Raw genomic sequence first — 25,751 nt, forward strand, 5'->3', positions numbered from 1 at the left:
ACCTATCCTCCATTCCATCACTTAGGACGACATTTGCATATCCGAACAAAACTGTTTCAGAATATAAACTGGATCTATCCTCTATCCAAATTAATCGTTTTTTCCTATCAATCAAATTAACTTGTCTATCCTCGTCAATATCAATTAAAATTTCAAAATTTTCCACATGATGATCGGACATGTAGTCATCAGAAACAACAAAATTACATAGACTCCCCACCAAACATTTGTTCAATATCACCAAATCAATTACTGAAGCACCCAATCCAGATGTATAAGTAAAGTCCGCTGGTGAATCAAAAGGATAACGACCATTTATTATATATAAATTATAGGATTTCACCAGATCAATAAGCAAATTCCCTCTTTTATTACAAATTTTGTCATTTGATAGTCGAATGTTCAAAATCACATCATTACCACTAATAGTATCCATAATCAAACCAATTCATGCATTAAAATCACCCATCAACAGAAGATCATAATCTGATATATAATCAGAAATTAAATCGTCCAATCTTGCAATTAATTGTTCAAAAATAGGTATATGAAGATAAACCAATATAATTATCATTTCACGCACTCTCTCACTTTGTCTCCGATTAAATCTCACTTTAATGACCATCATATGTTGCCATGACAAAAGCAAGTTTACTTCTCCCAGGTCACCATTTATACTCAAGAGTAACCCCCCGAAGGTCTACCTCTCCCCATAGTTTTAGTGGCCAGTACCTCAAAAACTTTAAATTTACAGTTAGTACTTTTAACTCTCGAACATAAAGAAACTGTAGACCAAGTCTCGGTCAATCCCAAAATATCAGTTCTAGAAATATGTTCAACAAAATCAATGTCATTCAGATTAGTCAGAAAGGCACCCTGAGAGTTCCATGCTGAAACCTTTAATTCAACTGTACACTTCCTTGAATCGGAGAGGGAACGGTTTGAGAGTCTACCACATGGTTTTCCACTAAAAAATCGAGTTTCAGTAATTCTCCTCTAGCCAAATCATAAGTAAATCTCTCAGAGGCAACCTGTAAAACATCAGCCAACAATCGAACTCGCCTGCCTTCCAACCTATAAGCATGTAGGAATGGCAAAAGCTTTTTCCGTCTCAATCTTGAGCGCCAGCATAAATCATCAAAAATTTGTATATTTTTTAATGCGTCATTAGCTCTTATCTTTCCAAGATCAGCAAAAATCAATTTCTTGTCTGCAAATGATTGCAACTCCACCAAAATTGTATCTGATTGATTAAATTTCACTACTTTAACCATTGGAATAGGTCTTGATTCACCTGTCAATGTATAAAACAGGTTTTGCACATTCCTATTCAAATCAGAACCATCATCAGTCAAACCTTTAATTAATTAAGACATTCTTCTTTCTCATTTCATTCGACACCTTGTCCAAAGAATGCAAAATCAAACTGTTTTCCCGTTGCAAATCATCTTTAAATTTAGAAAACTCTCTAGTTTGACTTCCAACTGAGTTAAACGCCGATCATGATCATTATGTAAATTAGCCAACCAATCTATCTTTGTAACAACCTCATTTAACGTCGAAAAAAGCTTATCAAATCGGTCTTCCAAATAAGAAATAACCTCCCTAGGAATAGACTTACTTGACTCTGACTTTGAAGGGAAGAAATCTTCCAATCTCGCCGTTTTCAATGAAGGTTCACTCGGAGATCAATGTCGTTTTGCTGTGGATGCCGATGATTGAATCTGTGAATGTGGCGGAGTGTGACCAACTGGACTGGGATTTAATTCTATCCCACCCAAAAATAACAACAACTCAAACACCTTAATCCAAAACTCGATATTTTCCATAATTTAGACTTAAAAGAAACACACCTATTTATAAATAATAAATCATAAAAACATCTTTTCTTAAATTTTATGTTCAATACTGTGAATATTATGAAATACATTACACTGTAAAATAAGTAAGGTAATTTTAATACACATCAAAATATAATAATAGTTTTCAAAATACTGAATAAAAAATTTATCTTTTAAATAAATTTTTAACAAATATTCATTTACATTCTGAATCTAAGAAATATTTTAATTTTTATGAATTTTAATTTGGTATGATTTTGATTACAATCACAATAGTTTATATAAAAGTTATCAAAGTTAATAATTATTATTCACAAGAAACTGAATAGATAAGTAAGTGTATGTATGTGAAAATATGCTATATGTATATAGCTATGACCATATACAGTGTATATTATATCATAAATAATTTTATAAGTGAAATAATAATAGAAAACATTTAAAAGAAGGTTCTGATTGTATTTAAAATAAAACATGGGTGTAAATGTAATAAATTAGGCATACATTTAAAGAAGTCAACTATAAAAGTAATAAAAATTGTAAAACTTAAACATATGTTTTGTTTTGAAAACTTATATTATATGTGTTATTTTCCATATTTTTAAGTAGAAATTTTTTTAAAAATTGACTAATTTAAAATAAAATATAATTTAAAAATATGAGCTTGCAAATTTACACTATTTAATTAATTAATTAATTAATTAAGTAACTAATTTAGGAGTTTATCATTAAAAGTTTAATTTCTTCTAACTTAAATTAAAATTCACAAATGAATTATTGATAACATTAATGCTAATTGAAAAGAATCATTCATACAAATTTTGATTATAATTTGAGGTTTGACTTATTCTTGTAACTTAGTTATAAATTAGTAATAAAGGAGATACACTAAGTTAAAATATATACGTAGTATGATCCAAAAGTTTGGGGACTTGGCTTAAAATTCCTTACCTTAAAAAGTTTATATTGCCGATGCATAACCACCTTTAAAGTAATCACCTTGGGCAATGATACACTTTTGCCAGCGCTCATATAACTTCTGGAAGCACTGCTGGAAGCCATTTTTTGAAACCTCCCGTAAGGCCTCCTGCGATGCTGCTCTCACCTCATCTGATGACACAAAACGGCGTCCCTGCAAATGCTTTTTCATTGATGGAAACAAATAAAAATCACACGGGGCTAAGTCCGGTGAATAGGCGGGGTGTGGAAGCACATTAATTTGAGTTTTGATGAGAAACTGTGTGACCATTTGGAACCAATGTACAGATGTGTTGTCATGCAGAAGGTACCAACCAGTCTCCACTTTGCCAGATCTGTGGCCATTTACTACGAATGAATTCCCTCAAATGACATAAAATGTCTAGATAATGCTGCTTGTTTACTGTTCTGCCTTTGGGAATAAATTCTGAATGAACAATTCCTTGAGAATCAAAAAACACCTTCATCATGACTTTTCCTTTGCTCAGTGCATGTTAAGATCTTCTGTTAAAATACGCTGGCAACTAGTTTTTGATAAGTGAGTAGCCACAGTGATTTTTTCAAGGGTTTGGCGACGATCTTTGCGAACACATTGAGAGACCAACTCAACATTTTCCTCGTTCTGTGAAGTTGCTTATTGCAATAACATGATACAAGTATGTTAATATATCTTAAAATTTAATAAATGAATAATTATGAATAAAAATATAATATTTATATTTGTATGGTAAAATCACCGTACACCTTTCTTAGCAATTTTAAAGTCTCCATAGGTGTTTTACCTAAACGCTGACAAAATTTAATGTTACAGCACTGTTCTTGAAACTTCATTTTTATTATGTCGCAAAACAAAGGTAACTATCTCCAAAAGAAAACAACAGCGTTTGCGGTTTAATCACATGACATGGACAAAACCAACCTGAACACGTAGGAAAGGTTTGATAGAATCAATTTCATACACTGTAACTTCAAATACTTGCTTTTGTTGTCAAACATTACTGCAGTCCCTGAACTTTTGGTTNTCGTTATGATAAAATTAAATTTACATTTTATCATTTTTATTGAAACTTATTATTATTATTCATTTTCATCGGGAAAACATTTCAAAGTGTCGTTTCATTTCTATTTATTTATTGGAGTACTTGTAGATACTCGATATTTTTTGTTTTTCCGTCTGGTGCACGAATAAATCAGGTTTTCCGACGCGTGAGCGGGCCTCGTACAATTGTCCATGCAATAAGCACGGATTCTCCAAATTTAGCCCATACACTCGCAGCGATTGTCAGAAGTGCAATATTCCCCATTTTTATATATATAGATTATTTAAGTTAATTTAACTTAGCATTGAAACTCATAAAAAATTATGCAATATTTATGCTTGATCTAATAAAAACTATATATTTTTAACTTACTGTGATGTTAATTTTTATATTAATACCATTTCAACTTTTAAAAAGTAATGAAATTGATTGGTTGATATTCATTAATTTTCTAATCAAATACTATTTTCAGATGTACTCCTGCTATTGATCCCCAAATTCTTGGTACTGTAAGAATGGTAGGACCAATAGGTTATGCTCCAAATCCTGGTATTTTTCTTCGCAATCAAGTGCCTTATCCATTGGATAATAGGGGGCCAGGTGCTCATCGTGACATAGCACGTGAGTCCCCCAGAACCACTGGTCAGTAAGTTATGACAAAACTTCAGCTGCATGCATTTTAGCATTTCATGGTGCATGAGTTATTGTGATGTAAAATATGTGTATGATAGATAATGCATGCAAGCTTTCAGTCATTCAAGAAAAAGAGAAAGAAACAAGATCATAAGAATTATAGAAGATATTTCCATATGATTTTCAGTTTTGTTACAACTTGTTTTGATTCAGTGGATTTTTTATTATTTTATTTTCTTTCCTATTTTATAAGTATTATTTAAAGTTTATCAAATTGATAAAAAAAATTGTAAAATTTTAATTTTTGAAGTACTTTTATTTTGTTTCTTTTATATATATTTTTCAAAAATTTGTTTATTTTTTGTAATCTTCATAAAGTTAATATATTATTAACTTAGTTAATTTTATTAAAAAGTTTCATTTGATAATTTAGAAAAATATTTATAAAAATTTTTGTTTATATTATTATGTGTTTGTAATTAATACAGATAATTCTGAGAAAATATAATTAAATTAATATACTTTAATAAAACAGATTTTTATTTATGATTTTAATTTTTATAGATTCATATATTTATAAATAATAATAATAATAATAATAATAATAATAATGTTTATTGATTTAAATTTAAATTTCTTACAATGGGGACATTTAATTGAATAATGTTAATAATATACATACAATCCATGTTAATAAATTATCGGAGAAATTCCAAAGATTTAGAGAAAAAGGAAAAAATCTTAAATAAGGTAATTTTTGACATAACCTCCTTCTTCAAAAAATCATATCTGAACTCCGCTCCTAATACAGCACTTTTTAGTTGATATGTCACTTGACAGGATTCAAACAAATGAGTCAGAAGATTTTCTTCCACTTTAACACCACAAAAACTACAGCACCCTTCACTGAATATATTTATCCGATAGCCTTTAAACAAAATTCGAAATTTATTTAATCTGAGTTGCATAATGAGGCTTTTTGTGGGAAAATTAGTCTCACAATTCAAGTAATTTGCTGTACACCAGACCAAGCGTGATTCAAACAAGTTACCTCTTTTAGCTGTTATAGAAGACATATCCTGACTCCACAACTGATCAGACCTAGTTTGAATTAATGCATTTAGATGGGTTCTCAACAAAGAAACTGAACGGGTCAAATACAGAAAAGAATAACCCAAGCCATCAAATATATTTTTAACTGAAGCTGGCCAACTTTTCTTACCAGGCTTAACTGCTGTTAACAATAGATCATATATTATTCGACACAAATCACATGAGTGTAACTCCATGACTTTTGACCAGAACAAAACAATAACCTTCACAAATTTCAGTTCTAAAGGAGGTCTTTCCAATTCAAGACGAACTGCAGAACTTGAAACTGAACGTTCTATTTTAAAAAGTCTCTTAAAATATTTCATCTGTACTTTTTCTATTTTAGACAGAAATTCCAAAACCCAAACAGGGAATAAATAAGACAATCTGGAACCAATAAAAGCATCAAAAAGCCTAAACATACTACTCATAGAGCTTAGCCTCATACGTTTTTGTAGAATAAGAATGTAGCCTGTCTTTTTCTGTATATCTTCAACCATTAAGTTAAAATGATAATTAAATGCACCTGACGAAGAAAAATGCATTCCTAAGTATTTAATATATGTAACAAATTCAATTTCAATATTATTCACAAATATCTTATCAGATTTCAGTAATCTACCTTTATTGCGAAAAACCATTCCCTTCATTTTTTGTAAATTAACTGTGAGGTCATTTCTTTCTGCATAATTAACCAGCAAAGAAAGTTTTCGCTGTAAACCCGTCTTTGAATCTGCCAACAAAATTAAATCATCTGCATACATTAGACAATGCAGGTCGACAAAATCTCCAAGTGCAAAACCTGAAGTTTCTGAAGTAGAAAACAATTGCGATAAAATGTTTATAAATAATATAAACAGCAGAGGACTTAAAGGCTCACCCTGTGGCAAGCCTCCACCAGAAATAACACCCTTAGTAGTTGATGAATTACCGCTCACATGATACCTTGAATTACATAATAAGTTTTTAAGTAGCTTAATAAACGAAGTTGAAAGTACTAATGAATATAACTTTTCCCACAAAATATTAAGATTAATTCTATCAAATGCCTTTTCCAGATCCACAAATATCGAATAAATTTTACGTCTTTTCCTTGACAGAACATACTGTATTAACCTGTTAAGAATGAAGACATTATACATAGTTCCTTTTCCTTGAACAAATGCTCCCTGAAACTGAGAGATAATATTGAATTCCATTATCTATTGACTCAACCGATCTGCCAAAATTCCGGTAAACAGCTTTCTAAAGGTGTTTAGCAATGCAATTGGACGATAATTCTGAGGCTTTAATTTATCCCCTTTCTTGTAGATCATTTTCAACAACACATTTCTCCAATGCTCAGGAAATTTCATTGTTTCCTTAATCTTATTAAATAATGTAAGTAGTTCTAAACACACCTCATCACGTAAGTAAATAATAAATTCATTTTTTATACCGTCCATGCCAGGAGCTGATTTTCTTTTAAGTTTACTGATTGAAGTTTTTAACTCCAATAATGAGATTGGAGCATCCAAAATAGGAGAAGTATTTTCATGATCAAACTCAAGAATTGAATCAGAAATTGGATGACAAAAATCATGCACCAAAAAACATTCCCAGTCTTGAAGAGAAATTTGACTGTCGGGTTTTTTCTTCTTACTAAATCTGTTAACAATAGACCAAAACTGTCTAGAAGATCGTGTATTTTGCAGCTGTCTACTAATATTTGACCAATAATTCTTTTTCTTTATCCTACACAATGATCGAAAGGCAGCCCTATAACCACAATAATCCATCAAATCATCTTTACTACGAGATGTCCGGAACCTCCTCAACATCTTATTCTTCAGTCTCTTCACTGTTCTACAATCACTATCAAACCAAACTGAAGACGGCATTTTCATCATTCCTGAATATGATACCATTCTACATTGTTTAGCTGATGTCCTGATCAAATCCAAAATTTCAGAATACCTATCCTCCATTCCATCACTTAGGACGACATTTGCATATCCGAACAAAACTGTTTCAGAATATAAACTGGATCTATCCTCTATCCAAATTAATCGTTTTTTCCTATCAATCAAATTAACTTGTCTATCCTCGTCAATATCAATTAAAATTTCAAAATTTTCCACATGATGATCGGACATGTAGTCATCAGAAACAACAAAATTACATAGACTCCCCACCAAACATTTGTTCAATATCACCAAATCAATTACTGAAGCACCCAATCCAGATGTATAAGTAAAGTCCGCTGGTGAATCAAAAGGATAACGACCATTTATTATATATAAATTATAGGATTTCACCAGATCAATAAGCAAATTCCCTCTTTTATTACAAATTTTGTCATTTGATAGTCGAATGTTCAAAATCACATCATTACCACTAATAGTATCCATAATCAAACCAATTCATGCATTAAAATCACCCATCAACAGAAGATCATAATCTGATATATAATCAGAAATTAAATCGTCCAATCTTGCAATTAATTGTTCAAAAATAGGTATATGAAGATAAACCAATATAATTATCATTTCACGCACTCTCTCACTTTGTCTCCGATTAAATCTCACTTTAATGACCATCATATGTTGCCATGACAAAAGCAAGTTTACTTCTCCCAGGTCACCATTTATACTCAAGAGTAACCCCCCGAAGGTCTACCTCTCCCCATAGTTTTAGTGGCCAGTACCTCAAAAACTTTAAATTTACAGTTAGTACTTTTAACTCTCGAACATAAAGAAACTGTAGACCAAGTCTCGGTCAATCCCAAAATATCAGTTCTAGAAATATGTTCAACAAAATCAATGTCATTCAGATTAGTCAGAAAGGCACCCTGAGAGTTCCATGCTGAAACCTTTAATTCAACTGTACACTTCCTTGAATCGGAGAGGGAACGGTTTGAGAGTCTACCACATGGTTTTCCACTAAAAAATCGAGTTTCAGTAATTCTCCTCTAGCCAAATCATAAGTAAATCTCTCAGAGGCAACCTGTAAAACATCAGCCAACAATCAAACTCGCCTGCCTTCCAACCTATAAGCATGTAGGAATGGCAAAAGCTTTTTCCGTCTCAATCTTGAGCGCCAGCATAAATCATCAAAAATTTGTATATTTTTTAATGCGTCATTAGCTCTTATCTTTCCAAGATCAGCAAAAATCAATTTCTTGTCTGCAAATGATTGCAACTCCACCAAAATTGTATCTGATTGATTAAATTTCACTACTTTAACCATTGGAATAGGTCTTGATTCACCTGTCAATGTATAAAACAGGTTTTGCACATTCCTATTCAAATCAGAACCATCATCAGTCAAACCTTTAATTAATTAAGACATTCTTCTTTCTCATTTCATTCGACACCTTGTCCAAAGAATGCAAAATCAAACTGTTTTCCCGTTGCAAATCATCTTTAAATTTAGAAAACTCTCTAGTTTGACTTCCAACTGAGTTAAACGCCGATCATGATCATTATGTAAATTAGCCAACCAATCTATCTTTGTAACAACCTCATTTAACGTCGAAAAAAGCTTATCAAATCGGTCATCCAAATAAGAAATAACCTCCCTAGGAATAGACTTACTTGACTCTGACTTTGAAGGGAAGAAATCTTCCAATCTCGCCGTTTTCAATGAAGGTTCACTCGGAGATCAATGTCGTTTTGCTGTGGATGCCGATGATTGAATCTGTGAATGTGGCGGAGTGTGACCAACTGGACTGGGATTTAATTCTATCCCACCCAAAAATAACAACAACTCAAACACCTTAATCCAAAACTCGATATTTTCCATAATTTAGACTTAAAAGAAACACACCTATTTATAAATAATAAATCATAAAAACATCTTTTCTTAAATTTTATGTTCAATACTGTGAATATTATGAAATACATTACACTGTAAAATAAGTAAGGTAATTTTAATACACATCAAAATATAATAATAGTTTTCAAAATACTGAATAAAAAATTTATCTTTTAAATAAATTTTTAACAAATATTCATTTACATTCTGAATCTAAGAAATATTTTAATTTTTATGAATTTTAATTTGGTATGATTTTGATTACAATCACAATAGTTTATATAAAAGTTATCAAAGTTAATAATTATTATTCACAAGAAACTGAATAGATAAGTAAGTGTATGTATGTGAAAATATGCTATATGTATATAGCTATGACCATATACAGTGTATATTATATCATAAATAATTTTATAAGTGAAATAATAATAGAAAACATTTAAAAGAAGGTTCTGATTGTATTTAAAATAAAACATGGGTGTAAATGTAATAAATTAGGCATACATTTAAAGAAGTCAACTATAAAAGTAATAAAAATTGTAAAACTTAAACATATGTTTTGTTTTGAAAACTTATATTATATGTGTTATTTTCCATATTTTTAAGTAGAAATTTTTTTAAAAATTGACTAATTTAAAATAAAATATAATTTAAAAATATGAGCTTGCAAATTTACACTATTTAATTAATTAATTAATTAATTAAGTAACTAATTTAGGAGTTTATCATTAAAAGTTTAATTTCTTCTAACTTAAATTAAAATTCACAAATGAATTATTGATAACATTAATGCTAATTGAAAAGAATCATTCATACAAATTTTGATTATAATTTGAGGTTTGACTTATTCTTGTAACTTAGTTATAAATTAGTAATAAAGGAGATACACTAAGTTAAAATATCTACGTAGTATGATCCAAAAGTTTGGGGACTTGGCTTAAAATTCCTTACCTTAAAAAGTTTATATTGCCGATGCATAACCACCTTTAAAGTAATCACCTTGGGCAATGATACACTTTTGCCAGCGCTCATATAACTTCTGGAAGCACTGCTGGAAGCCATTTTTTGAAACCTCCCGTAAGGCCTCCTGCGATGNTTTTCAAAATTTTTGAGGCTTTATAAAGTCACCATACAGTCAACCCCTAATATATCGACTTCCTATACAGGGTTCAGAGGAATGTTTATACATTTCTATAACTTTTAAATCACCTATTGTAGTACCATGGACGTAATTGGCACCTATAGGAAAGTGACCATGCACAGTTCATTGAACACAATTTTAACAATCCTAGTGGCAAAATTAGGAACTAACTCAGAAACTAACAGAGATAAGCAAAAAAAATCCAATTATCAAATGAAAGAATGTGTTTATTTAGTACAAAATGATACTTGGTTTAGCAGAAATGCTTACAGGAAAGAGAAGAAAACATTAAGAATGCATCCATGGAAAACTTGATTCCCAGTGCCTAGCCTTTAACAGCAGCAGAAAAGCAGTTACAATTGCAATTGTGCAGTAAATGATTGGTTGGATGACATTCTTTTAAATGCATTGCCATGCATATTGTTTCAACATGATGATTGGCTTGTTCACAAAGCTTCTGTGTATATTTAAATATTACTATTCTAGAACAAAAACTCAAAATGAAAGAATGCTGGACTTTTATGACCACATTTTTCATTTTAAAACAAGTTGAATATGTTTTTCCTATAGCCTCTTGCAGTGGAATTAAACCTAGAAACCTAGTTAAAGTTTCCTTTCTTTTGTGAGTTAAAAATTGAACTAACATACACAAGTTTTTTTGCATCAAAATGGCAATATATTCATTTACAATGATGGTTTATTTATTGTTTTTGAAATTATTAATGAGAGCAGCTTTCAGAGTAGGTGAAATGATGTTTTTGATCAAGTATGCACATCTAGTTGTATGTAACTTAATGTACTTAAATGTACTTCAATGCTCATGTTCTACTATGATTTCATTTAGTGGTCAATTATAAGTATTGCACAATGATAAGTCGTGCTCATAGCAATTTGCAACTCTACTTCCTTAACTCTGTCATTATCTTTCCTGTTAGTCATTCTTACATTAAGTTCCTTCTGACGTTGTGATGAAATTTTCTGCTTATGTTACTCTGATTTTTCAGGAGTTGTGAAGCTACTAACCTCTGATACAATGTTGCAGAGGTACAGTTTATAGTAAGCAGCATCAGATCCATTAGCAGCCTTTTGGATCCATGCAAATGTTTTTCCTGTTTGCTTTGGTACTTATGACAGCTATCATAAGCTTTACATCTCTTTGAAAACAACTAAGGGAATAATAATTGATTTTTAAAAACAGCCAAAGTGAAGTTGTTCTCAGTTGATTTCCTGTCATTATCAGTTAGCACATTGTTGTGGCACAGACAGTAAGCACTTTCTTGTGACAGTTATCTTCCTCAGATACTTGGTGGCACAAATTTCACCAAATCTAACAAACTGAAAAATATTTTTCTTAAAGGAATGATATGTAATTTTTTGTCATGCAAGAAATGTCAAAATGCTAAATGAAATTTTTAATTCCAGCCAACTTTAAATGCCAGATATCTGAAATCTGATATAAAAAATGTCAATTTGCATATTGTTCAAAATGAAGCTTTCCCAAATCCAGAAGTGTATTGTCTCTGACAGTGCACATTTTGAATACTGTGTAGAGTAGACTACAGTATTTGGAAAGTTAGTTGTACCTGCATTGCACAAACTTTGTGTCACATATGTATCATTTTGTGCATAAATGTTTATTACTTTCTTAGTGTTTTATGTTCTTTCTTTAAGTATTTCTGCTCAACCAAATATCATTTTGTACTAAATTGAACAATGCTCTTTCATTTTGTAATGGAACTTTTTTATGTATCTCTGTTAGTTTTCTTTAGCTCCATATTTTGCCATTAGTGGTGCTAAAATTACATTCAATGGACTATGCATGGTCACTTTCATATAGGTGCTAATTATTTCTGTGGTCTTATGACAGATGATTTAGAAGTTATAGGGTATGTACAGACTTCCTTTTAAACTCTGTATATATAGCATCATTCCTAAATTGTCACCAAATACTTGTGAATAGATTTTTTTCCATAAATGTTAAATTAAAGATTCCTTCAGTATGTCTGAATCACTGAATGCAAGATTTTGCATTACACATGATATTCTTTTCATTGCATCATGTGAAATTTAAACTCTTAAATTCATAGACACCATTACTATACATAATTTATATTGTTTGATTTAGCATCACACTCAATTTAGTGACAGTTTTAGAAGTGAACAAATGGTGGCACTAAATTATATACTGAAATAAAAATCAATTGATAAAAGCTTAATTTTATTATAAATTTTTTCAGAACTGTAATGGATGGCAATGTCCAATCTTTCCTAAGCCAGTTATTTGGAGCTCAGCTGATAAGTCGTAATCATTGTAGATGTGGAGAAGAAACAGTGCAAGAATCCACAACTTTGCTTTGTTCTTTGGTGTATCCCGATTGTATGCCTGCAGGTAAAATATACAAATTTTAAAATAATAAATGGTACTATGATAATTAGAAGAAATTGATAAGTTTCTTTAATTTAATTTTGATATACAGTAGGGCCTTGTAATATGCAACAAATATATTCCAAGATCTTTTATGTATATGGAAATTTGTGTAAAATAGAGAATTCTCATTAATTATTAAGTATTATCTGCACAGTAGAACTCTGATTATCCAAACACCGATTAATGTCCAATTATCTGAACTACCACTTGCTCTTTTTTCTCTCTCTTACTGACATCACATTGCAATTTTTTATTTTACATGACTGCAATTCTCTTATGTTTGTTGTGAATGTGACTGAAAATGTCTGCTAACTCACAGAAATGAAAACATGTTGTTCTTACCATTGCAGAAAAAAATTGAGATCATAAATGCATTGAAAAAAGAGAACCTTGGAAATGTATTGCTGAAAAATATGATGTGGGAGCAGCTAGTGTTTTGAACATTAATGAAAATGATGACACAATCCTGCAGTTCACTTCTATCCTGGAAAGTGAGGATGACTGTTCTAGCAGAAAGACAATGAAAAAAGTGAATGAAGCTAGTATTATGCTATTTAATAATAAATAGCATAATACTGTAAATCATAAAAAAACAACTTTAAAAATCTTGGGAACAGACTTTTCACTTTTGTTACTAAATCTAAAATTTTAATTTTTTTATTAAAGTAGGCACTTTATGGCTTTTTTTGTCTTTATCAGAGCTACCATCATCATTACCCTTACATTTTAGAGCCATGATTGCAAAGTATTTAGTTTAAATGAAACAATGAGCAGCAAGCACTGATATCACATTGACACGATGTGTTACATGCAAGAACTCTAGACAAATGAAAATTATAGTACACACAATAATTTTCATTTGTCTTAAAATGTATTTAAGACAATTTAAATTCTTCATAAAAAATATTTTATGTTGAAAATAATAATTACTGTTATTAACTTAAAAATTTCCAAATAGATTATTTTAATTCAGTTAAAAACAAATGATATATTTTAAGTATTTTTAATGAAATGTCATGACTAGGAAATGAGTGCAGAACTTGAAATATGGTAGTAGTATATTAGTAGTGTAGTAGTATATTAGTATATTTTATAAAAATATAACACATTTTCATGAACATGGGTTGATGGAATCTAGTTAATTGGTACATATACTTAAAATCTGTATCTGATATTTATGTGAAAGACACTTTGATTTATTCTTTCTTGATAAAATTTGATTATTGGTGAAGATTAGTAGTTTTGATACTGAACAAAAATAAAACAAAAATGTAATTTTATTTGATACTTAGTAAAACTATCAATTGTAGGTAAATCTCCTATACAATTTAATTTCCATCAAATTTTGAAAAAGAGCCTCCTAGTAGAACAAAATATGCCTGCTTGGTGTGAAAAATGTGAAAAATATCAAGTGATGGTATGGTATAAAATAAATTTTTTTATAAAATAATATCTTGTAAGTGTAATAATACTAAATTTTATAGCAACAAAGAAAGAAGCTAAAAACTCTTCCAGATATTTTGGTTATTAGTTGTGGACTTGATAATCAACAAGATTTAAATTTTTGGAAAACACAAATGGATGTAAGATAATATTTTTATATTTTTATTGAATTATATAAAAATCTGATTTTTTAATATATAATATTTATTATTTTTCATTATTAAATGAATAGTTATTGAATAATATGGAAGGAAGTAACACATTAAAAACATTACCAGATATTCCTTTCACACGTAAGCCTTGCCGATATGGAAACAGCTGTAATAGAGCTGACTGCAAATTTCTCCATGATAAAGAACAAAATACTAGGTAAATTATCATTACTAGTTGATTTCAGAGATAATATTTTGATTCTCACAAAAATTAAGTTAATATTTTGAAATTTTATTTAGTTCTACACAACAGCAACCTGTTACATCTTGGCTACCTTCATCTTTGAGAATTAAACTTGATGAAGAAAATGATGATATTATTGTAGAGAACATTTCAGATTTAATGGTTAGAAAAATTTATTTCACTTCTATTGCTGTAAAAAAATATGTATAATTTAATTTCATTTGTTTATAGGATCAAAGTGAAGATTCAGAGAATAAAACAAATTGTTTACTTGACGATGATTATGAATTAATTGCAGTTGTAAATGTGATTAATGATCCAAAAGAATATCGGGATAACATAATCAGTTGTATTAAGGTAAATAATGATCAGAAAGGAATTCAACAATGGTATTTGTTCAATGATTTCAGTATTACACCAATTACAGAGGTATATTTGTTTTCATAAAATAATAATTTTAAGTTATAATAATTATTTTTTATTCTAANACTATCTCCAAAAGAAAACAACAGCGTTTGCGGTTTAATCACATGACATGGACAAAACCAACCTGAACACGTAGGAAAGGTTTGATAGAATCAATTTCATACACTGTAACTTCAAATACTTGCTTTTGTTGTCAAACATTACTGCAGTCCCTGAACTTTTGGTTTGTACCATGTATAATAAAAAATGAATAGATATGACTGTATTTAATGGTAAAAATTCTTTCAAAAATATGAACTATCATATAAGTAATTACTATGAAAATAATAATAGTCTAACATATATTATCAATATATATGTTACTAATTTCATAAATATTAGTCAATGACAAAAATAAATTATAATTAACAAATTATTTTTATAGAAATGAGTATAGCAATTTAAATATAATTATTACAATGATTTCAAATACTATCTTGAAATACAGTAATATTTATACCTTTGCAAAAAATTCTTATATTGATAATCAATAATTTAATTTTTGTTATCAGTTTGAGATAATGAAGAAAGAAATCAGAATTCAAACATTTCAACAAATATTGAAATAATAATGTTAGTTTTTATGAATGTTTTTTTCTTCTAGTTAGAGATATATTTGAAAAATCAGATACAAAATAAAATGAGGATATATAACAACTTATTTAGTATTGACAAAATTATAATTTGTAAAAATACAGAGGGTGATAAGTTAATTCTGACTCATATAAAAATCTTTGTAACTTTCCTTTAAAAATGTTAGAGATATGATAATGCAGTTTTTAGCAGATGCTGGTCAGTCATGCACAGTTTCATGTAATTCATTATTATGTTTATTGTTTGAAATTGACAGTGATGAATAGGTTTATAACAGAAATGCTGGTAAAATTACTTTCCAGGCAAGGAATGTCATCTCAGATTATTGAGAGAAAACTAAAAAAATGAAAAATTGAATGAATGATAAAAAATGAAATTTTATGTTTTCAGAGTACAATTATCAGAATAATTGGGAATATGACAAACAAGTGACAAGCTATAGTAGAAAGATGTTTCTAAGCCCATTTTTCCACAAATCTTCAATGTGCACACCAGAGACATAATCTAGAAAGTTAAGAGGTTGATAGAGAAAGCAAATCCTGTAAGCCAACTGCAACTGATCCATTGCAAAATAACTAAGAACCTGTCAATCTATAGTCCGTACAGTAATTTATAAACATTTGTGAGCAACGCTTGTCAAAAAGACCAACATACATAAACTTACCCTGGTTCACAAGAAAAATATGAAGATAAACACCAAAAAATTGTATGGATGCCATCGTACTGGGAATAGGTACAAATTTATGGCACCCTTGATGAAGAAATATCTATCTGCACAACTACAATAGAGTTAGAAAAATATTGTACATTCAACAATGCTAGCATTGTTGAATGTACAATATTTTTCTAAGCAATGAAAGAGTGGCTTGCAAAATAGCATGAAAGTTGGTCTATTGGATTTATGGTTGTATGGGGGAATGACTGAAAGAAGACCTCTACTAATAGTCAGGATAGCAAAAAAATGTAAAGATGAAGTTATATTTGCACAAGGAAATTCCAAACCTTTATCCTGGAGAGGAGGCAAAAATATGGTGGACACACTAAGTCAAAAAATCATGTTGCAAAATTTACAACTGTCTATCTTCAGGAGTTGAAAAACAGAGGGAGGGCCTAGTTTCTAAAAATGACATTGTAGTAAATCTCCTAATATAAGTCCAGTAGACTTCTTTGGCTTTGACTATCTTATTTCTTCATAAAGCATCAACATTGCAAAGTCTTTAGAAAGTTTTATGGGAGAAGTGGTCAAAAGTTACTCCAGAAATGCATACAAAAGTGTTCAATTCTTAGAAAAGGAGATACAGAGCTCTTAGAAAAATGCAGATCATATTAAGCAGACCAAAGGAATTCACCATAGATATTGCACAAAATAAAAATATAAATAAACTGAGTCAGTTAACTTATCACCATGTGTATTTTAAGTAGAAACTGTTAAAATTAAGTTTAAATTTAAATAGTCTGAGAACTATAAATTGACTAATTCACTTCTTAAGTTTCTATATGAAATGAGGATTTTAGTACTGATTTAATTTCACTTTACACTCATATCAAATTATATTAACATATTTTATTTTGTTGTTCAGGAGATGACACAAATGAGATTGTGCCCCAACGTTATCTTAAGTTAGAAGTAAAATATTCAAGAACAGGTACTGAAGACATGGATTATAGTCGATATAATAGAACAGGATTTTCAGGACTGGAGCCTTATCCTCCTAATGCTTATTGCAATAACATGATACAAGTATGTTAATATATCTTAAAATTTAATAAATGAATAATTATGAATAAAAATATAATATTTATATTTGTATAATTTCAGGTATTATATTTTATACAACCCTTAAAATGTGCTCTCTTATCTCATATATGTCAAAGAGAATTTTGCTTATCTTGTGAATTAGGATTTTTATTTCATATGCTTGATACTGCTCAAGGATCACCATGTCAGGTAAAAATGTTTCTGTATTTCATTTTATTTCTTTGTTTCTAGATTGACTCATTTACCTTTTACATAAAATAGGCTAGCAACTTTTTGAGAGCATTTCGTACAATTCCTGAAGCTTCTGCACTTGGACTTATTTTGTCAGATTTATCAGAAGCACGAAGAAAAACAAACATTCCTCAACTAGTTCAAAGTTGGACAAGATTTTTATTGCAGCAAATCCATACGGTATATTTATAATGAAATTGGTTAATAATGTATAGTTTATAGTAATAAAAGTAATAACATCATAGTTTAAAAGTTAGTTATTTATTTCAAGATTTATTGACTATTTTTTTTTTAAATATAAAAGTTTATTATTGTAATTAAAAAATTTTCTTATGTAAATAAAATACATTAGTCTACCATTAGTCACTAATTCACTCATTCATTGACTCACTATCATCAAATATTTGAGTAAAAGCAAAGCTTTATCGAAAAAACAAAAATAAAAATGCAGAAGAGATAACAATATGTTACCATAAAAATCTGAAATCTCAAAAAGAAGAATAAAATAAAATATTTTGTGTACTATAAAGTGTCAAAGTTTAATCCTCAACATCTCATACTACTGAGCACTTGATTTTAATGTTTTTAGAGATGTTTGTTATTATTAATTCGCTCTGCATTATTTTCAATTATAACATTTTCTTTTGTCTTATCATTGATGATGATTAAATTTTTAAGTATTATTTACAATTTAACTAATACATATAAAATTAATATTGTTTACAAAGAATTATAAATTGTGACAAAGATTTGGACAGCATCATAAAATGACACAAAACAGCAGGATTTAAATATCATAGGTTGTCCGGAACAGAATTTTTTTGCATTTTCATTTGATTTGATTTTTTGCTTAAAATTTGCTAATTGTTTTAATATGTCAGTAACAAATTTAAAACCATTATTCTACTAAAAATTAAATTATTTCTGCTTTTTCTTTATCTTGGTATTCATTATAGAATACATATTTCATTTTAAAATAAAATATTACAGTTTACATTAAATCTTTTAATTAAATGTATATGAAACACTTTCAATAACTGGTGATATACATAATAACATCATGCTATCATGATATTTATTTCAGTTATGTAAGATAAGTGATACCATAATAAATAAAAAATAAGATATTGAAAATAATCTTTCAATAAAAATTTCTTTAGATAAACAAACTTAATAAATTTTCTGTAAATATGATCAAAAAGTTTTCAGACTCGTTCAATTAATTAATTTGAAACTATGCTCTCAGGACAAATCTGAATAATTTTTGACTTCTTTATGTCATATACACACAATTGCATTGCTGTAGTTTGGTTTTTTTTCTGCCATGAAAAACGGTCATCTTGAATATGTTAAAGTTATTCAATAGTCTTAGTTAATATAGATTTAAACAAGCAGTGTGTGTGCATGTGTGTGTGCATGCACATAAAGTTTTATATGAAACACTAAAAAGCTCTTATAGAAATATTTGAGGTAATGAAAAACATTTTTTGGAAATGAAGCTCAAAGTAAACCAATTGTATTCAAATAAAACAAGCAATTTAAAAAGGCCATATGTCTATTGATGATGATCAATTGTCTAGATTATCTTTCAATTGCAGTTATGCCTGAATTAATCATGATCACAGTTGATATAACCAAAACAAAAATAACAAACAAAAATCAGATAGTGTTAGAAATATTTATGTAAAAAGTAAAATGAAATTATATTGAATTGTTATCAAACCTAATTGTTGTCCATAACAACACTTTCCATATTGTACCTACTATTCAATAATGGTAAACAGAAAATATTTTAACAATGGTTTGACAACCATCCATATGTCAGATTTGTCTCCAGCAGATATTTTTCTTGATTTTCAGATTTTAGAATAGTTAAAAGACTCTTATTTTCTTTCAGTTGAAGATATTCAAAGCTTTTAATGAAATCTCTTTCCAGAGAATAAATTTCATTAGAGGTTTTGAATACAAGAATAACAAAATACAAAAGCAATATAAAAAATCTTATTTCATTAGCTGAAAAAAGGAGGTTGTATGATATATAATTTCAGAAGAAAATAGTTTGAAGATAACAATATTAATGTTTAGTTAATTTTTTGTGTTTTTATCCCATTAATCTGGGAATTTATTGATTTCATATACAGTATATTGCATTTTCATTATATTTGCTCTTTAAAATCACTTATTTATTTACTTATATTGAATTTCATTATGTAGTCTGTTAAATTTTATTTTAAGGTATTTTATATATATTTTATTATTTGACATATTCTGATATGATATATTCAGATACATTCATTTATACGGTATTTGTAAGTGAAAGCAAATTATTTTTATGAACTTTGATTCCATTTTTATAGAATGATTTTCAGTAGTAATTTTTAAAAACATATTTCTAAATAAGAATTTGTTTTCTGTCAGGAATTAATACAGGTAACCCCCGTATAATACGGGAGTTACGTTCCAAAAAATTGCCGTGTTATGCGCATCCGTATTATACGAAACAAAGAACTAGTGCGAAAAGGGGGGTTAGGTTCCAAAAATTAAAAAACATGTTGTTAAATCCTTATTTAAATCGGATTTATTCATTTTTTTCATAGTTAAAATACTGATTTATTATTTAAGTAAATATTTTACCAGAGTATTATTCATTTTATATGATGATCTCAGCACGAGCATCATCAACTGGTAACAGTTTGTGGGTGCATTCGTTAATAGCAGTCACTCTGCAACGGGAGTTCGCTGCTGTTTGTAGGCATTTAGGAACGACGGTGAAAGAAAGATGGTGGCGCCCGCACTATCGATAGTATCGTGTGGAGGAATCTATAATTCTAAAATGAGCTTTTAGAGGCAAAAGTAGGGTCCCAATTGTAAAATTTAACCATTAAATGGATTATTTGTTGAAAGAGCATTCAAAGTAGACACAAAAACAATTAGAATGTTCGCGCGGAGGTATAAAAGAATGCACCCTTTATTAAATTTCATGTTGTACGAGGGTTTTACCCAATTCCTGAACTATGTTAGAGTGAACCCGTGCTATAAAAGCACCGTGTTATACAGGGGATGTTCCCAATTTGCGAACCGTGTTATAAAAGTGCCGTGTTATATGGGGGTTACCTGTAATTAAAAAGTTTAATTTTAATTCATAATAATGATGAAGCAATAATTTAATTTTGATTGTTTAAGGAGACGCTGGAAATGGTTGGAAATGAAAATAATCAAAATGAAGAAAAATCAGAGTAAGATTTGATTATGTCTAAAATATATTAATCTCTGTCTTTTACATTTAATTCTGTTTAAAAAGTTTAATGTCCATCTGTAACTAGAAATATATTAAATCTTATATGTCTGATTTGATTTTATTTATAATTATGTTTGTAACTTTATTCTTTAACATTTGTTATAGTAGAATTTGTTTAGGTTTTAATTAATCTACCTGTTTTACTTATTATGAAATAAAATTATATTATTTCAAAAATTACATCTAAACTCATAAAATATAAAAGTAAAATTTTAGCAAAAATTAATAATAATTTAATTTGCAAATTTTTAGGAAAATTTATATAAAAAACAATAGACTTCAAATTTTTAACTTAGCATTGTGGTATACAAAATCAAATAACTGAAAGTTATATCTTTAGACTAGGTAAAAAATTTTTAAACTATAGTTAAGCATACAGATTCTAGCTGTTTGGTTTTGATTTACGTGTAATTTAGGTTATAGTTTAAATTTCTAATAATAAAATAGCTTCTTTAATTCAGTAGTCAACATATTTTGTCAGTATTATTTTCACTTTTCTATTCAGTCACCTTCAATTATACAAAATATATTAAACAATAATTTTCAAAATTGTTTGATGCTTTCGAAATATAATTTATCATTTTAGAAAAATAATAGTATACAGTAGTAATAACTGTAGTGTTTTATTAAATGTTCCAAATGTTAAGTTATATTAAATTTTCTTTTTTTTTTTAAAAATTTGAAATTACTAATATGCTGAAAACCATTGTTCTGAACATTTTGTTATGATTTGTGTAATGATGTAATTTTATTTCTTATATATAAATGAAAGCATTTCATGTTTTTATCAAAATTCAATCTCTTGTAATTTAATTGTAATTATATTTGTATTTTTTAAAGATATTATTACAGATTATAATGTAATTTTTTTTTAAATTCATTATAACAACAAAATCAAAGCAAATTTGTTAGATAATTTATAAACTGGTAGATTTTTTCATAGAATATTAAAATTTGTAATTATCTGTAATTTTTATTTTACTTTTTTTCTTTTACAGAAAAACAAATATATATAAACAATAGAAAAATAGAATTTTCTTTATTTTTTGAATTTTCTAAAATACTATATTATTGAAAGTTTTCATATTGTTTTAATTTTAAAATTAATATTTTTTATATTAAAATATTACATAGAATGTAAACTAGAATAGAATAAAGTAATATTTAATTATTTTATTTTTCAAAATTTTTGAGGCTTTATAAAGTCACCATACAGTCAACCCCTAATATATCGACTTCCTATACAGGGTTCAGAGGAATGTTTATACATTTCTATAACTTTTAAATCACCTATTGTAGTACCATGGATGTAATTGGCACCTATAGGAAAGTGACCATGCACAGTTCATTGAACACAATTTTAACAATCCTAGTGGCAAAATTAGGAACTAACTCAGAAACTAACAGAGATAAGCAAAAAAAATCCAATTATCAAATGAAAGAATGTGTTTATTTAGTACAAAATGATACTTGGTTTAGCAGAAATGCTTACAGGAAAGAGAAGAAAACATTAAGAATGCATCCATGGAAAACTTGATTCCCAGTGCCTAGCCTTTAACAGCAGCAGAAAAGCAGTTACAATTGCAATTGTGCAGTAAATGATTGGTTGGATGACATTCTTTTAAATGCATTGCCATGCATATTGTTTCAACATGATGATTGGCTTGTTCACAAAGCTTCTGTGTATATTTAAATATTACTATTCTAGAACAAAAACTCAAAATGAAAGAATGCTGGACTTTTATGACCACATTTTTCATTTTAAAACAAGTTGAATATGTTTTTCCTATAGCCTCTTGCAGTGGAATTAAACCTAGAAACCTAGTTAAAGTTTCCTTTCTTTTGTGAGTTAAAAATTGAACTAACATACACAAGTTTTTTTGCATCAAAATGGCAATATATTCATTTACAATGATGGTTTATTTATTGTTTTTGAAATTATTAATGAGAGCAGCTTTCAGAGTAGGTGAAATGATGTTTTTGATCAAGTATGCACATCTAGTTGTATGTAACTTAATGTACTTAAATGTACTTCAATGCTCATGTTCTACTATGATTTCATTTAGTGGTCAATTATAAGTATTGCACAATGATAAGTCGTGCTCATAGCAATTTGCAACTCTACTTCCTTAACTCTGTCATTATCTTTCCTGTTAGTCATTCTTACATTAAGTTCCTTCTGACGTTGTGATGAAATTTTCTGCTTATGTTACTCTGATTTTTCAGGAGTTGTGAAGCTACTAACCTCTGATACAATGTTGCAGAGGTACAGTTTATAGTAAGCAGCATCAGATCCATTAGCAGCCTTTTGGATCCATGCAAATGTTTTTCCTGTTTGCTTTGGTACTTATGACAGCTATCATAAGCTTTACATCTCTTTGAAAACAACTAAGGGAATAATAATTGATTTTTAAAAACAGCCAAAGTGAAGTTGTTCTCAGTTGATTTCCTGTCATTATCAGTTAGCACATTGTTGTGGCACAGACAGTAAGCACTTTCTTGTGACAGTTATCTTCCTCAGATACTTGGTGGCACAAATTTCACCAAATCTAACAAACTGAAAAATATTTTTCTTAAAGGAATGATATGTAATTTTTTGTCATGCAAGAAATGTCAAAATGCTAAATGAAATTTTTAATTCCAGCCAACTTTAAATGCCAGATATCTGAAATCTGATATAAAAAATGTCAATTTGCATATTGTTCAAAATGAAGCTTTCCCAAATCCAGAAGTGTATTGTCTCTGACAGTGCACATTTTGAATACTGTGTAGAGTAGACTACAGTATTTGGAAAGTTAGTTGTACCTGCATTGCACAAACTTTGTGTCACATATGTATCATTTTGTGCATAAATGTTTATTACTTTCTTAGTGTTTTATGTTCTTTCTTTAAGTATTTCTGCTCAACCAAATATCATTCTGTACTAAATTGAACAATGCTCTTTCATTTTGTAATGGAACTTTTTTATGTATCTCTGTTAGTTTTCTTTAGCTCCATATTTTGCCATTAGTGGTGCTAAAATTACATTCAATGGACTATGCATGGTCACTTTCATATAGGTGCTAATTATTTCTGTGGTCTTATGACAGATGATTTAGAAGTTATAGGGTATGTACAGACTTCCTTTTAAACTCTGTATATATAGCATCATTCCTAAATTGTCACCAAATACTTGTGAATAGATTTTTTTCCATAAATGTTAAATTAAAGATTCCTTCAGTATGTCTGAATCACTGAATGCAAGATTTTGCATTACACATGATATTCTTTTCATTGCATCATGTGAAATTTAAACTTTTAAATTCATAGACACCATTACTATACATAATTTATATTGTTTGATTTAGCATCACACTCAATTTAGTGACAGTTTTAGAAGTGAACAAATGGTGGCACTAAATTATATACTGAAATAAAAATCAATTGATAAAAGCTTAATTTTATTATAAATTTTTTCAGAACTGTAATGGATGGCAATGTCCAATCTTTCCTAAGCCAGTTATTTGGAGCTCAGCTGATAAGTCGTAATCATTGTAGATGTGGAGAAGAAACAGTGCAAGAATCCACAACTTTGCTTTGTTCTTTGGTGTATCCCGATTGTATGCCTGCAGGTAAAATATACAAATTTTAAAATAATAAATGGTACTATGATAATTAGAAGAAATTGATAAGTTTCTTTAATTTAATTTTGATATACAGTAGGGCCTTGTAATATGCAACAAATATATTCCAAGATCTTTTATGTATATGGAAATTTGTGTAAAATAGAGAATTCTCATTAATTATTAAGTATTATCTGCACAGTAGAACTCTAATTATCCAAACACCGATTAATGTCCAATTATCTGAACTACCACTTGCTCTTTTTTCTCTCTCTTACTGACATCACATTGCAATTTTTTATTTTACATGACTGCAATTCTCTTATGTTTGTTGTGAATGTGACTGAAAATGTCTGCTAACTCACAGAAATGAAAACATGTTGTTCTTACCATTGCAGAAAAAAATTGAGATCATAAATGCATTGAAAAAAGAGAACCTTGGAAATGTATTGCTGAAAAATATGATGTGGGAGCAGCTAGTGTTTTGAACATTAATGAAAATGATGACACAATCCTGCAGTTCACTTCTATCCTGGAAAGTGAGGATGACTGTTCTAGCAGAAAGACAATGAAAAAAGTGAATGAAGCTAGTATTATGCTATTTAATAATAAATAGCATAATACTGTAAATCATAAAAAAAACAACTTTAAAAATCTTGGGAACAGACTTTTCACTTTTGTTACTAAATTTAAAATTTTAATTTTTTTATTAAAGTAGGCACTTTATGGCTTTTTTTGTCTTTATCAGAGCTACCATCATCATTACCCTTACATTTTAGAGCCATGATTGCAAAGTATTTAGTTTAAATGAAACAATGAGCAGCAAGCACTGATATCACATTGACACGATGTGTTACATGCAAGAACTCTAGACAAATGAAAATTATAGTACACACAATAATTTTCATTTGTCTTAAAATGTATTTAAGACAATTTAAATTCTTCATAAAAAATATTTTATGTTGAAAATAATAATTACTGTTATTAACTTAAAAATTTCCAAATAGATTATTTT

The 25,751-nt window shown here is 28.7% G+C and overlaps 1 protein-coding gene across 1 annotated transcript in view; it reads left to right on the forward strand.

Annotated features, from left to right (window-relative positions):
* LOC111638395 (PAN2-PAN3 deadenylation complex catalytic subunit PAN2-like) overlaps positions 1 to 25,751 on the forward strand; it is a 77,256-nt gene that overhangs the window by 25,131 nt on the left and 26,374 nt on the right. Inside the window, exons 11-17 of the mRNA XM_023384099.1 lie at positions 1,172 to 1,239; positions 4,332 to 4,501; positions 17,427 to 17,587; positions 17,666 to 17,794; positions 17,867 to 18,016; positions 21,020 to 21,072; positions 24,594 to 24,745. Of these exons, the coding sequence (XP_023239867.1) occupies positions 1,172 to 1,239; positions 4,332 to 4,501; positions 17,427 to 17,587; positions 17,666 to 17,794; positions 17,867 to 18,016; positions 21,020 to 21,072; positions 24,594 to 24,745 (883 nt within the window). The remainder of the gene's footprint in view (positions 1 to 1,171; positions 1,240 to 4,331; positions 4,502 to 17,426; positions 17,588 to 17,665; positions 17,795 to 17,866; positions 18,017 to 21,019; positions 21,073 to 24,593; positions 24,746 to 25,751) is intronic.

Source organism: Centruroides sculpturatus, unplaced genomic scaffold (genome assembly GCF_000671375.1).
Source record: "Centruroides sculpturatus isolate CEXI.00-Female unplaced genomic scaffold, Cexi_2.0 scaffold1255, whole genome shotgun sequence".
Taxonomy (NCBI): domain Eukaryota; kingdom Metazoa; phylum Arthropoda; class Arachnida; order Scorpiones; family Buthidae; genus Centruroides; species Centruroides sculpturatus.